We start from the raw sequence: 14,771 nt of genomic DNA on the forward strand, positions 1-14,771 counted from the left end.
CTCCCTACAAAAAAGGAGAAAGAGACCGAGAAGGGGAGCTTTGACTCATAGGCCTATTGCTCCTCTTCTGCCCGACCCACAGCAAAACTGAGTCCACGCTGAGCTCAGGAATCGATGTACAAGTACACCGGCATCCCCGGCTCCGACGTCATGCGCAGCCGCGCCGACGGGCAGCTAGTGGCCGTCACGTACATCCCGCGAGGGGAGCAGGTGGACGAGGCCGTGCGGCGGGAGATCATGAGGCACCGGTCGCTGCGCCAACCCAGCGTCGTCCGCCTCAGGGAAGTCGTCCTCACCCCGACGCACCTCGCCGTCGTCTCGGAGCACGCCCCCGACCTCCACCGGCGGGTCCGCGACGCCGGCCGGTTCGGCGAGGACGAGGTCCGCCGGGTCAACTCCTCCATTATTGGTTCCTACCTACCAATTCTTTCGCCATGGCGTTCCTTTCTTTCCACCAACCGTCGAAGCTTTTGCCATTTTTTCAGGCGCGTCTGCTGTTCCGGCAACTGGTATCAGGAGTCAGCTACTGCCACTCCATGGTACAGACTAGTACTCTTCCACTGCCAATTACAGCTTCTTGTGGAAACAATGGAGGTAGCTAGGCTGGGAGTACTGAAACTGTGCCGTCTAAATTTTTGGTAGCAAGTCTGCCACCGTGACCTGAAGCTGGAAAACATTCTGCTGGATGGGGGCTGCGCGGGGCCTCCTCGCCTCAAGATATGCGGCCCTGGCGTTTCAAATGTACTCAAAGATAGAGAATTCGTTTTCACTTCTGCAATAGTCTACACCCTTCGTTCGGAATTACTTGTCACAAAAATGAATGTATCTACAACTAAAATACATCTAGATACATTCATTTCTTGGACGAGTAATTCCGAACGAAGGGAGTACATCATACTTGCTCTGCTTAGAGTTAGATGTCAAACTCGGAGTAGTACTTTCTGCCTGAACCTCTGTTGCTTCATTGGTTCGCAGCGTCAGTCGCAGCCGGGAGCGCCCAGAGCGTCTGACCAAACACGTGTGTACATCGCTCCTGAGGTTTTTCAGCAAAGGGAATATGGTGGCAAGGTACACATACATACATACATATTGGAATTCAGTTCAATGTTAATATGTTACACATACATACATGGATTCGATTGAAAGTTCATACAATCGGGAACTATTTCTCTGTTAATTTCTCAATGTAGATCGCCGATGTGTGGTCCTGTGGAGTGACCCTCTACGCCATGCTAGTCGGTGCCTACCCCTTCCAGTGTCCTGACGACGAGCCAATAAATTTTAGGAAGATAATTCAGGTTAATTTCTCTGTTTCAGCATCTAACTCTCAGTTCCATCTCTATCCATTCTGATCACAAAACTAACGAGAACTTCATATTGCCAGAGGATACAGAGCGTGGAATACTCAGTTCCAAATGACCTGCACCTATCTGCCGAGTGCCGGGACCTCATTTCCAAGATCTTTGTTGCTGACCCAGCTGCTGTGAGTACCTGCTATGTGTATGCAACATTGTTCGAGGAAGTACATATATTTTTGCATAGTGTTATATTATTTCCTTTCAGATACTACTACCGAATAACTATCGTGCTGATTATGAAATACAGAGAATCACGGTGCCTGAGATAAGAAACCATCCATGGTTCTTGAAGAATCTCCCGGCTGATGATAGCACAATGAGCACCGAGGAGGCAGAGCAGCCGACGCAGAGCATGGATGAGATGATGCAGATCCTAGCACTGGCAGAGGCACCATATCTACTGCCGATGACATAGAAGAATTTGTAGATTCAGACCCCTATATTGACATCACCACACGCTAGTACACCTCATATATATTTGATATATTTTCAAACAAATTCCATATGTTACAAGGTATCAAATCTCAAAACATCATAGCAGCAGGAAAACTATATAGCTACAATAACTTGACCACAAGATGGCCAGAAGGGGATAAATTTGAGGTTATCGCTAGTTGGGCTGCCCATGCTTTGATTTCCCCCAAATTGTTACTCTTGTTGCTCGTGATGGTTTTCATTCTTTTCAATATTGCACAACATTTAGCTTACTGGATTAATTAACCATGCTGTTGTAATATTGCTTGAATATCTCGCTAATATGAGAACTGGTTGGTTATGTTGAACAATGTTTAATTTGTGAACCATTTAAATTACTGGACATCAGATCAGTTCTATGGCTACTGCTCACAAGTGCACGTTTACCACATAAAAAAGCATGGTAAACACTTCCAATTTATTTACCCGAATCACTAGAAAAAAAAAAGTACCTTTGCCAAAGGCTAGGTAAGCGTAATCCCTCTGCTCGCCACAAGGCATGATCATGACTCATGAGGAGGCATGCAAAAAAGGACCGATGAGAGCTTTGGTGAGGTACGTGCACCCTATTTTTAATTTTTTTTATATAGACAGATATAACTTTTAAACCGAGTGTCCAAATTACAAGTGTTTCCACCATTGCGTTAAAATAGCTTTGAAATTAAATACCATGTTGCCCATGTTACCATGTGTGTACTTCACATGTTAAGTACTCACATTTTTTTATTTGCAAACAATTAAGCCAGAGCCATTGGCACCATTTTAATTTTAGTTCTAAGACATGAACTTTGCAATTATTGATAATTGTATTCATTAATCGATGCTAGGGCTATATCCTCCTTTTTGATAAAAAAAAGTGTGAATCTGTAATGCCTTCCGCATCCCCATGTATTATAAAATGCTAAGCATCATTTATAGTTATACTAGCAAAAGGGCGTGTGCGTTGCAACGTGATAATAAAATTATGGTCTTCAAGTCAAGTTCCAAATATTCACATTGCATACATATACATGTATTTAAATATTTGTGCACCAATCGGTGTACATGTGGACGTAAGACATGTGCATCCTAACATGCTTAGAATGGATTTGATGTTGTACTTGATCCTTGATGCATGTATGATTTTATACATCCTCGATGCGTGTGTGAGAAGGAAAAGAAAAGGTCAGTCTCACGATGATTGAAAAAAATGGAGGGCCCTCTGACGTATGTTCACTTTTACGGATGGCGGGGTGGGTAATCCACTTTAACTTTAGGGGCAGTTTCGATGACAGACAAAAAATTCAGAGAAACAATTAACAACGAGTTTATTTTCACTTACAGGTGGCGTGTGGATAAATTACTTCAATTTTAGGGCCAATTTCGATGACAGACAAAAACTCAGATAATCAAGTAATGAAGAGTTTCTTCACTTATGGGTGACATTATGTGTAATTTATTATGGGCATCTTAGGGTAGGTGGATGGACCAAAAAAGCAGAGAAACACACCATCCTTTTTTTAGTAGGTATAGGTATAGGTATAGATTTATGGGTGGCGGAGTAGGTAATTTACTTCAACTTTACGGGGCAGTTTCGATGACAAACGAAAAGTTTAGAGAAACAATTAGCGAAGAGTTTTTTCACTTACAGGTGGCGGGTGGGTAATTTACTTCAATTTTAGGGGCAGTTTTAATGATAAACAAACAAATCATATAAACAATCAATGAAGAGTTTTTTCACTTACGGATGACATGATGGGTAATTTATCCAACTTTATGGACAATTTAGTGTAGGTGGACAAACCACAAACTCGGAGAAACGCACCGTTCTTTATTATTAGGTATAGATTTGCTTAAAAACTGAAATACGGTTCCATTTTTAACACGTTGTGAGTAGGACTAGCTGAGATACGGTTCATCCATGCTTTCTTCCTTCGCTTTTCTCATACTTTGCTAAAACATCTCTAAAAAGAATACCATCAAAGTCTAATATACAACCCTGAATTACGAAACCCTCTACTTTAAATTCTTAAACTACCAAAAGCAGACAAGAAACAACCTTGGACAAGTTTTTGACTGGTCAACGGTATTGTTAGCCGCCATGTCACCCATGTCCACTTAACCCTATAAAAATAATTATGTTCATCAAAACTTTTTGAACTTTACCAAAATGAATATGAGGGTAGTGTGGATTTTGAGAGTTTTTTTAAAAAATCTGGGCATTTCCATTTTTGGTTAAATTTTAAACCAAATAGACTCTAAATTTTAATATTATTCCATATTTTCTATTCAAAAAAAAACTTTATGAAAATTTATCAAATTGAATATATCAGTAGTTTTGATTTTTTTTGGATATTTGTTTTCGAAATTTTCTGACAACTCTCCTTTTTTTGTCCATTCTTTTGACAAAGTGGCTCTAGATTTGAATTTTTTCCAATTTTTTCCTATTGAATACATGTTGGAACTTTCCTAGATTGAATATGAGGGTAGTGTGCGTCTTTGAGAATTTTATCAAAAGTTTATGGGCACTTTCATATTTTAGCCAAAATGGACCCAAAATGGATCAGAGTTTAAATTTACATTCTATTTTTTATTCAAAAAACTTGTTGAAAATTGCACAGATTGAAAATAAGGGTACTTTGGCCTTTTGATATTATTTTCGAAAATCTCTGGGCACTTTCCTTTTTTTGGCCAAAATTTTCAAAATGGTTGTGGATTTAAATTTTGTTCCAATGTTTTTGTGTTCGGCAAAACTTTTTGGAACGTTTCCAGATTGAATAAAGAGGGTAGTAGGATTATTTGAGTATTATTTCAAAAATTCTAGGCACTTTCATTTCTTGGCCAAATTTTGACCCACAATAATTCTGAATTTAAATTTTCATTCTATTTTTCTAGTGAGAAAAAGTTGTAAAAAAATTCCTAGATTGAATATAACAGTAGTATGGATTTCGGGTTTTATTTTCAAAAATTTCTTGGCACTTTCCATTTTTGTTCAAATTTTGACTCTAAAAGGCTCTTAATTTGAGTTTTTGATCTATTTTTTTTCTATTCGACAACACTTGTTGAACTTTCACAGATTAAATATAAGGATACTATGGATTTTGGAGTTAAATCCAAAAAACCACCACAATATAGGTGTCGTTATAAAAAAACACCACTTTACAATCTGTGACACAAAACACCGCCGCAACACGCAAGAAACACTAATCCTAAGTGCTAATTGATTTGATTATGTCACTAACTGGACAGACTCGTCCATTGGGCTGAGTCAGCAAAAAAGTGCCACATAGACATGTTGACTTGGTCTTCTTCTTCATCGCCCTTTCTCTCCGTGGCATTTCATCAAACACGTCTTGAGTGGGCACCACCATGACGCTCATGGTGGTCATGGCGGACAGCAACCAGAACCAGCAGCCTCTGAGGTACTGGTTCCTGTACTGGAGCGGGGCGCCTCCTCAATGCAATTATCACCGCGCCGGCCGTCGTAGTCCCACGACTGCCAGTTGACTGCGCCGGTGAACAGAAGCATCACTCCTCCAACTCCTTATGCGTCTCATAGCCGTGCGTCCTCCCGACAGTCCCTGACATGGGTCTTGCCTATCGCGCCCATCCAAGAGTTGTTGTTGCATCGTCCAAGCTGGTCCCTTTGCCCGACACACACAAACCACCGGTGTCATGTTCACACTCAAGGTGACCCACTACGTCCCCGACCTCGACGCGGAGCGGGGGCACGGCGAGGTGCTCCGCCACGTGTGCGGGTCGCCGCATTGTACGCCATGCGCTTCCACTCCATCCTCCTGGCCGGCGGCGGTGAGGACGCTTGCGTCCTAGAGCTCGTGGATATCGGGTCACCCCACGATGTCCTCCACCACCGGGGTGGCCTCCAAGAGCCTGTGCTTGCCGAGGTGGCCGCGTGGTGTGCCCACGGAACTGGCAAACCTCCACGCACGCACCGTCGCGCACCTCAACATATTTTTGCCAACTCAGCCTAACTAACGGATCCGACCAGTTAGTGATGTCATCAAAGCAATTAGCATTTAGGATAAGTGTTTTTGCCACTAGCAGGGTGACGCGCGTGGTACTTGTTGTCACAAATTGTAAAGTAGCGGTTTTCTGCTAATGACGCATGTATTGTGGTGGTTTATCAATTTAACTCGGATTTCTTTTTAGAATGTTTTTAAAAATTTCTAGGCACTTTCATTTTTGGCACATGGGTGACGTGGCGCCTGACGGGACTGTTGACCAGTCAAAAACCAATACATGGCCGGTTTTGACTGTTTGAGGTTCTAAAATAGATGATTTCATAGTTCAAGGTTGCATATTAGACTTTGGTGCTAGTTCAAGGTAGTAATATGGATTTCTCTCGAAATAATAAAGAGAATGATTCACCGGAGCTTTGAGAGCCAAAAGTCATTTCTCATCTGAAGTCCTGCGTCTTCCATTCTTTGTTGATTTTTATTTAGCTTGACCTGAGAAGATGCACACGCATTGCTAATTCATATGCTCGCCTGCGAAGAAGGTATACATTTGTGTGTTGGAAGAGACAAAATCACCAGACCAAACTATTGGCTTGACTTTCCTGTGTAATTTAAATGCAATGGAGTGCAGCTACAAAGCAGCACAGCACCATTTATCCATTCCATAACCCGGATATGCTTGATACCAGTTGAGTGCGCCCAACTAACAGCCACATATTACTTTGTTGATTAATGCTAGTTGCCACTGAAGTATTATACGTACGCCTTTGGCTTTAGCGTGGCTAACTTAACTACACTATGCCCCATGCAACTTGCCCAAGTGCCAAGTTCAAATTCGAAAGAAAAATAACTTGACAAAGTTCCAACCGGCCATATGCGGCCCAAAACCGCGGGCCCTACCAAGCCTGCAAGCACAGGTGGACGAGTGGACGTAGGCTACGACAGGAACGACGCGTTAGCATGTGGATGGAATTAAATTATGGCGAAGGGATCTAGGTGGTGACACTGACAGACGCGCTTCCCTTTTTTCTGGGCATCTCACCACATGGACCCAAGCGGAGGACTCAACCCAGCCTCTCCAGTCAGGTCAACATACCACCCTTCTTCCTCCTCGGGCTGGCTGCTCCGTATAAATCTACACCAGCCGGCGGCTATCTAGAAATTCATCTCGCTTCTCTCCCCCCAGCAACGATTCATCTCGCTCCCCTCTTCTCTGCAAGGATCCCTCGAGTATTCCCCTCAAGGTCAGTGCCTAATTTTGTGAATCTTGAACTGATTATTTTGAGTGCTGGTAGATCCGGTGAAGTTTCACCTCTTTAATTTAGTCTTGCATACGGAAACAGAGGAGAACTTAATCCGCATTCTGTGGCTCCTCGTGTTTCTCAGCTCCTCAGAAATGGCGACCGGAAGTAATAGTAGTAGCCAAGAGAGCAAGCAGCCAGGCCCCGAGCTGCCGAAGCAGCTGCCGTTCGATTTTCTCAAGAAAATCACCAACGATTTCGGCGAAGACAGAAAGATAAGCGGAAGCCCCTTTGGAACACTCTACAAGGTTTGATTTCTCCCCTGCTGTTTTCCTCTGCTTCCGCTTAATTTAGGCTATGCTACTAATACAGAGCATACATATGTGGTTAAACAGGGGATTGTGCCAGATGACGGCAGAGTGATTGCCGTGAAGAAACTTCAGGAGAACGCGCCAATGCCAGCAGATAAGCAGTTCAACAGAGAGGTCCAGAATGTGATGTCCCTCAAGCATGAGAACATAGTGGAGCTTGTCGGGTTCTGCTGCGAAACGCAGAAGAAACTGGTGCAGTTTGATAAGAGATACATCCAGGCGGACATCACCGAAAGCTTAATCTGCTATGAGTATTTACCTAATGGGAGCCTTCAGGAGAATCTTTTTGGTATGTGAACAGCATATCTTGCCTTTCTGTTTCAGTCCTTAACACGGTTGCATTCCAAGCTGGAGCTAGGAAATCACATGCTTACGATGTTATCTTTGTAACCTGATATGCAGAGCCCAAAGGGTCCACTAAACCAGAAATTGGTTGGGACGTACGCTTCAAAATAATCAAGGGGATTTGCCAAGGCTTACGTTTTCTACACAAGTTGGATATTCCCATTGTCCATATGGATTTGAAGCCTGAGAATATACTGTTGGATGCAAATATGGTGCCAAAGATAGCGGATTTTGCACTCTCAAGGGTCTTTGGCCAAGAACAAACCAGACTCTGTACGCAAACAGTTGTCGGATCATAGTAAGCTCATCATGAAATTTCATTACATAAGCTGGTCATTAGTTACATCATATATTACCGTTCCCCAATCCAATTTTTCCCGATTTAACTTGTGATGTTAATTCCATCCAGTGGGTACATGGCCCCAGAATATCTTTACAGAGGTGAAATATCAGCCCAGTCAGACATATACAGTTTAGGCCTAGTGATAATTGAGATCACCACTGGAGAGCAGAATCCTCGCGAAAAAGACCAACCATCTGCAAGAAGTTTTGTTGATAAAGTAAGAGAAATTATTACTCGGTTATTTCAGAAGGGAAGCATATTTCATACATTTTGTATGTGCATTATAACTAAGCATCTTGATTCCGCTTCTGTAGGTGCGTAAAGAATGGACGCTGGAGAACATAACATCCAAATATTCATCACTGGATCATGAAAGCCTCCAACAAGTTAAAACATGCATTGATATCGGGTCAAACTGTGTTGAGATTGATAGGACAAAAAGACCTCGCATAGAAGAAATTGTTGACTCGCTCAATGGACTACGTTCAAGCCAAAAGGTTACCGAGGTAATATTACAGAGTGCAAATTAAGAGGTTCTACTGTGAGATGATATAATTTAATTTTTTTATAGAAATAACTTCTTTTGGGAACGTTGATCACTTCATTTTCTATGGTAACTAAAAGCTGATAAGTGCCACTTTCCTCGGAGATGTTGCCTATGCACACATGTTTTAAGTAGTGAAATTGCACTCATATTCATGAAGATGCACTATGTTATATGTTAGGTACATTCATATGTTTTAAATTCTCCCAAAAAATGAATTCATTAGTTCGTTATTTAGGTTGCATCATATATATCACACGTCTATATTGCACTCGACATATAGAAAAAATGTTTTGAATAAGATATATGCAACCTGGCCATTATATGCATAATCTTGTTTATAATACTGGTGTCAACTAAATGCACAATTTACTTTGTTGCTTCTCATTTCTAATGCATAACTTACGGTATTAATTAAACATATATTTTCTAAGTAAATCAAACATCTGGATAAGCATATATATAGTTTACTCTGGAAATTTCAAATGATTCTAACATGCTATATATATGAACTTCCAGGTCTCCCGTCCGCCTACAACTGGCAAGAAGCTAATGGGCTCCATTTTTGGTCTGAAGAAATGAAACATGCACGCCCTGTTACTGCTGGAAGATTGTAACTTTAATTTGGAAATAGGAGCCTTTGTTGCCATCTCGTCTTGGAAGCATTTAAGTGTAATTTTCTTATGTGTAATATGTCTTTTTATTACTATTAGTCAACTACCGCAGATGCAATAGTAGTTTTCATGTTGTCTCTGTTTATGGCAGCTTGAAATAAGAATCTGTTTCTCTAGCCTGCAAAGTTGACTAAGATGGCACTCCCTCCAGTCTTTTTTACTCTGCTTTTAAGATTTGTCTGAAATCAAACTTTGTAAAGTTTGACCAACTTTATAGAAAAAAATATTAACAACCACAATACAAATCGCTATCATTAGGCATGTCATGAATTTAATTTTCATACTGTATAACTTTAGTTTTGTAGATGTTGATTTCTTTTTTGATAAATATTGTCATCTGTACGAAGTTTGACTTTAGATAAATCTTATGTGCAGAGTAAAAAGGGCAGGAGGGAGTATGAGTTTTTTTTTGCGGGGGTGGGAGTACGAGTTTAACTTTGTTTCATTAAGAATTACATCCACCAATTTCGAAAAAAGGTAAAAGTATATGACTAGCTTAGACTTCCTGTCCAGAGCAAAAGTATGACGCCTACATAGCCGTTTGATATGGTTGGAACAAAATAAGAATAATAACACGTTGAATTCCTCCCTAATATAAGTGTAGCTGCCCCGTGCACTAATTTTATTTGGCTACCTCACGGCCAAAATGTGATAATAAATCAGGCCGGCCCTCACGGACAAAAGTAGGACGACTAATTTTATTTGGCTACCTCACGGTCGGATGACACTGTAATATTATGAAGCAGCAGATCGTTAATTATCAAAAAAAAAAAAGCAGCAGATCGTCCGCGAGTGCCATCGGCCAATTGAAACCGGTGTGGGTCACCACAGCACATTTTTAAGAGACACAGCCCGGCCCAATGCCCAACATTCAGAATGTAAATGGACAACTCGCTGGACTTCGTGGGACTTCAAGAGCAACTAGTTGACGAGCCATTCTAGACGGGCGAGAGGTTATGGCACATGGGATTATTCAAAGGATAGGTGATGGCGAGACAACGAGCATTTGGAGTGATAATTGGATTCCCAGAGACAATTTCAAGTGCCCAGTAACATCGCTTGTTCCAAATGCTCCTGTTAAAGTGGCACAACTTCTTGATAATACAACTACTAGTTGGAACGAGAGTCTGGTTCGATCCGTTTTTACTCAGGGAGATGCGGAAGCTATCTTGCGGATCCCGCTATGCACACGTCAAGTCGAGGACTTTTGGGCATGGCATGAAGAGACCCGAGGGGGGTTCAGTGTTCGGTCGGCCTACAGGATGATTATGCGTTTAAAACACGCCCATGAGGCCGTGTATGATGAGCACGGCGAGACCTCGTATGATCCTAGTGAAACCAAGGAATGGTCTATGATATGGCACCTGCAGGTTCCCTCGAAACTGAAGTTTTTTGTGTGGCGTCTCGCTCAAAAGTCCATGCCAACTGGCACTGTTTTGAAGCATCGGCATATGTTAACGGAAGATGCTTGTCCGATCTGCGGGGCTGTCGATACATGGAAACATGCTCTCATCTCTTGCCCGATGGCGGCTAGTGTTTGGGCACTGGCACCGGAAGAACTCGTGGCTCACATGATTGATCGGGGAGAGGATAATCCGAGGGAGTGGCTGTTCTCCATGCATGAAGTGTTGCCAAGGGAACTGTTTGATCAACTGGCGGTCACGTTATGGGCCCTCTGGGGGTACGGAGGAAGGCTATTCATGAAAACATCTTCCAAACACCTCATTCAGTTCATACGTTCATAACAAAATATTTGGCCGACCTGCAAACTGTCAACAAGAGATCATCGGGGGTCCGTGTGCCGTCTGTAACGCGATCTCAGACTTGGGTGGCTCCTACGGTTGGCAATGCAAAGATGAACGTGGACGCTGCTGTGTCTAGCAATGGATTCGGGGCTGTAGGTGCTATTTGCAGAGATGGGAGCGGCATGTTCTTGGGTGCCTCAACACTTTGTTTCAACCACATTGTTGATCCGATGACTTTGGAAGCTCTTGCCATCAGAGAAGCCCTAGAGTTAGCAGATGACCTGTATGAGCGAAGGATTCAAGTGGCTTCAGACTGTAAGGTGGTGGTACAAGATCTGAAGATGGACAACTCGTCGAGCTATAGTGCCATTATACATGAAATAATAGAACACTCCTCGTTTTTTGATTTTTGCACTTTTAATCATGAATTTAGGAGCTCAAATTATGAAGCTCACAACTTAGCGAAGCATGCTTTATCTCTCGGTGGTGGCCGACACGTGTGGTTGGGACACCCCGGAAATTTACCCTCCGTCCCTGTAAACATGGTGACGATTTAATAAAGCTTCGCGAGGTTGTCTCAAAAGAAAAGTTGACGAGCGCTTCTTCGGAAGCCTCACAATTATCAGCGACACTTGGCGCGCTCTCAGCCACCCGTCACTTGTCGCGCTCTGGGTGCTCCTTCCGGATTTATTTTATTTTTCCACACACGTTTTCGGCTTTTTAAACGGGGGTTTTGGGTTTTTTTTGATGTTTTGGTTTTCCACCAGTCTTTCTTAGCTTTTGGATAAAAAATATTCTATTTTTTATTTTTGCATGAAAGAACGTGTTTTTTCTTCTTCCGCGAGAGTTACGGTTTTGCTTCCGCGAGAGGCACATTTTTGCTTTCGCGAGAGTCACGGCCATGCCTCTTGGAAACGGAAAAAAACGTGTTTTTTGTTTTTTTTTGTTCCGCGAGAGGTACGGTTGTGCTTTCGCGAGTCACGGCCGTGCATCTCGGAAACAAAAAAACACATTTTCTATATTTTTTCCTTCTGTGAGAGGCATGGTTGTGCTTTCGCAAGAGGCACGGCCGTGCCTCTCGGAAACGAAAAAAACACATTTTTTTTCCTTCCGCGAGAGGCACGGTTTTGCTTCAACGAAAGGCATGTTTGTGCTTTCCTGAGAGGCACGGCAGTGCCTCCTCGAAAACGGAATAAAACGCGTTTTCTTTTTTTCCCTTCCGCGAGAGGCACGATTTTGATTTCACGAGAGGCACGGGCGTGCCTCTTCCGGAAAGAGAAAAAACCATTGTTCCCGGTTCGGTTTTTTCGTCTGGTTTTTTCGTGAAAAACAAGTTCGTCAAAACCTATCAACATGAGATCTGGTTTTAAAGATCTCGGCACGAGGAATCCAACGGTGAAAACGACTCTAGATTTGGACACACGGTTTAAGAGATAAAACGTTTTGAATAAACGGATCTACAGAAAAGGGAAAACTCCTAGGTTGCGACAAGTGGCGCACATGCAACGCGCCACTTGTCCCAACCTGGGAAGATGGGAGTGATATTTGTAATGAGTACTAGAAGAACGCCTGTGCATTGCAACGGGTTCACATTAACTTTTTAAGAGTTTAACTTTGTTTCATTAAGAATTACATCCACCAATTTCAAAAATGGTAAAAGTATATGACTAGCTTAGACGTCCTGTCCAGAGCAAAAGTAGGACGCCTACATAGCCGTTTGATATGGTTGGAACAAAATAAGAATAATAACACGTCGAATTCCTCCCTAATATAAGTGCAGTTGTCTTTCGTTAGCTGCGCCGTGCACTAATTTTATTTGGCTACCTCACGGCCAAAATGCGGTAACAAATCAGGCCGGCCCTCACGGACAAAAGTAGGACGTCTAATTTTATTTGGCTACCTCACGGTTGGATATAGATGTATCTAATACTAAAACGTGACTTGATACATCTGTATTTAGATAAATCGAAGACAAAAAATTTAGAATGGAGGGAGTATTATGAAGCAACAGATCGTTAATTATATTAAAAAAAAGCAGCAGCCGCGAGTGCCATCGGCCAATTGAAACCGGTGTGGGTCACCACAGAACATTTTTAAGAGACACAGCCCGGCCCAAAGCCCAACATTCAGAATGTAAATGGACAACTCGCTGGACTTCGTGGGACTTCAGGAGCAACTAGTTGACGAGCCCTTCTTCGGGAGCCTCACAACTATCAGCGTCACTTGGTGCGCTCTCCGCCTGCCACTTGTCGCGCTTTGGGCGCTTCCTTCGGAATTTTTTTCATTTTCCCGCACACGTTTTCGGTTTTTTAAACGGGTTTTTTGGAGGAAAAAAAATCGACGTTTCGGTTTTCTATCAGTCTTCCTTAACTTTTGGATAAAAAAACTTTAATTTTTTATTTTTGCATGAGAAAACATGTTTTCTTTTTTTCTTCCACGAGAGTCACGGTTTTGCTTCCGCGAGAGGCACGGTTTTGCTTTCGCGAGAGTCATGGCCGTGCCTCTCGAAAACGGAAAAAACATGCTTTTTGGTTTTTTTCGTTCCGTGAGAGGCATGGTTGTGCTTTCGCGAGAGTCACGGCCGTGCCTCTCGGAAACGAAAAAAAACGTATTTTTTGTTTTTTTCCTTCCATGAGAGGCACGGTTGTGCTTTCGCGAGAGGCACGGCCGTGCCTCTCGAAAACGAAAAAACACATTTTTTTCTTCCGCGAGAGGCACGGCCGTGCCTCCTCGGAAACGGAATAAAACACATTTTCTCTTCTTTTGTTTTCCTTCCGCGAGAGGCACGATTTTGCTTCCATGAGAGGCAAGGTTGTGATTTCACGAGAGGCACAAGCGTGCCTCTTCTGGAAAGGGAAAAAACTATTATTCCCGGTTTGATTTTTTCTCTGGTTTTTCGTGAAAAACAAGTTCTTCGAAACCTATCAACATGAGATCTAGTTTTGAAGATCTCGGCACAAGGAATCCAATGGTGAAAACGGTTCTAGATTTGGAGACACGGTTTAAGAGATAAAATGTTTTGAATAAATGGATCTACAAAAAGGAGGAAACTCCTAGGTTACGACAAGTGGCGGACATGCAACGCGCCACTTGTCACAACATGGGAAGATGGGAGTGATCTTTGTATTGAGTACTCCTCAATTAGTGATTTTGGTGGGAGACTTGCTTAACCACCACTTCTTATGTGGGTCTATGGGGGAACGTATCTAGTGCATCGGGGCAACTGGTGCTACGGTGCACCGGACCCGTTGCACATTCAAAAATGTTAGAGAAAATCCAAAAAAAATTAGTGCATCGACACAACATCAATGTATGTTGTCACAAATATTAAAATAAAAATTCAAAACAATGTTCAAGATACAAAAATGATAAATTTGACATCAATGTGCTAATGGGCCAAAACTGAAGCCTTACTTGTGTTATGTACTATTCAGTGTTGTCATTTTTGTATCTCAAGCAATGTTTCAATTTTTTATTTGAATTTTTGTGACAACATGCATTGATGTTGTGCCAATGCACTAAATTGTTTCCGGGTTTTTTCAAATATTTTTGAATGTGCAACGGGTGACCGGCGCACCGGTAGCATCAATTGCCCCGGCGCACCAGATACATACACGGGTCTATGGGGTTAATTGAACGTTGGTACCGCAATTGGGGAACTCAACAAATTGGTACCATCCCTCCAAAAAAAATGGTACCACTTTCAAAACAAAAGCAAGA

The 14,771-nt window shown here is 42.4% G+C and overlaps 2 protein-coding genes across 5 annotated transcripts; both read left to right on the top strand.

The window, feature by feature from the left end:
* Positions 1 to 2,150, top strand: LOC125523543 (serine/threonine-protein kinase SAPK10-like). 2 transcript variants are annotated; one of them, XM_048688570.1, is made up of 7 exons: positions 1 to 381; positions 486 to 539; positions 643 to 741; positions 976 to 1,068; positions 1,191 to 1,298; positions 1,385 to 1,483; positions 1,606 to 2,150. In XM_048688570.1, the coding sequence occupies exons 1-7, from the start codon at positions 115 to 117 to the stop codon at positions 1,771 to 1,773; spliced, it is 888 nt and encodes a 295-aa protein (XP_048544527.1). In that variant the 5' UTR covers positions 1 to 114; the 3' UTR covers positions 1,774 to 2,150. The 2 variants fall into 2 exon arrangements, with proteins under 2 accessions (XP_048544527.1, XP_048544528.1); XM_048688571.1 differs by lacking the exon at positions 643 to 741.
* Positions 2,151 to 6,784: 4,634 nt separating this feature from the next.
* On the top strand, positions 6,785 to 9,422 carry LOC125523095 (cysteine-rich receptor-like protein kinase 6). 3 transcript variants are annotated; one of them, XM_048688141.1, is made up of 7 exons: positions 6,785 to 7,032; positions 7,175 to 7,337; positions 7,425 to 7,689; positions 7,803 to 8,043; positions 8,155 to 8,305; positions 8,403 to 8,594; positions 9,152 to 9,422. In XM_048688141.1, exons 2-7 carry the CDS (start codon positions 7,185 to 7,187, stop codon positions 9,212 to 9,214), a joined length of 1,065 nt encoding a protein of 354 aa, XP_048544098.1. In that variant the 5' UTR covers positions 6,785 to 7,032; positions 7,175 to 7,184; the 3' UTR covers positions 9,215 to 9,422. The 3 variants fall into 3 exon arrangements, with proteins under 3 accessions (XP_048544098.1, XP_048544099.1, XP_048544100.1); XM_048688142.1 differs by having other exon boundaries at positions 6,809 to 7,032; positions 7,132 to 7,337; XM_048688143.1 differs by having other exon boundaries at positions 6,809 to 7,032; positions 7,183 to 7,337.
* The last annotated feature ends 5,349 nt before the right edge of the window (positions 9,423 to 14,771 follow it).

This window comes from Triticum urartu, chromosome 7 (genome assembly GCF_003073215.2).
Source record: "Triticum urartu cultivar G1812 chromosome 7, Tu2.1, whole genome shotgun sequence".
Classification (NCBI taxonomy): Eukaryota; Viridiplantae; Streptophyta; class Magnoliopsida; order Poales; family Poaceae; genus Triticum; species Triticum urartu.

Excerpts from the sequence above, each read along its gene's own strand:
- LOC125523543 (XM_048688570.1), top strand. The coding sequence starts at position 115 with ATGTACAAGTACACCGGCATCCCCGGCTCCGACGTCATGCGCAGCCGC. Across the intron at positions 1,069-1,190 it reads AAAGGGAATATGGTGGCAAG|ATCGCCGATGTGTGGTCCTG; the intron begins GTACACATACAT and ends TTCTCAATGTAG. Across the intron at positions 1,484-1,605 it reads TTGTTGCTGACCCAGCTGCT|AGAATCACGGTGCCTGAGAT; the intron begins GTGAGTACCTGC and ends TATGAAATACAG.
- LOC125523095 (XM_048688141.1), top strand. The coding sequence starts at position 7,185 with ATGGCGACCGGAAGTAATAGTAGTAGCCAAGAGAGCAAGCAGCCAGGC. Across the intron at positions 8,044-8,154 it reads CAAACAGTTGTCGGATCATA|TGGGTACATGGCCCCAGAAT; the intron begins GTAAGCTCATCA and ends AATTCCATCCAG. Across the intron at positions 8,306-8,402 it reads CAAGAAGTTTTGTTGATAAA|GTGCGTAAAGAATGGACGCT; the intron begins GTAAGAGAAATT and ends CCGCTTCTGTAG.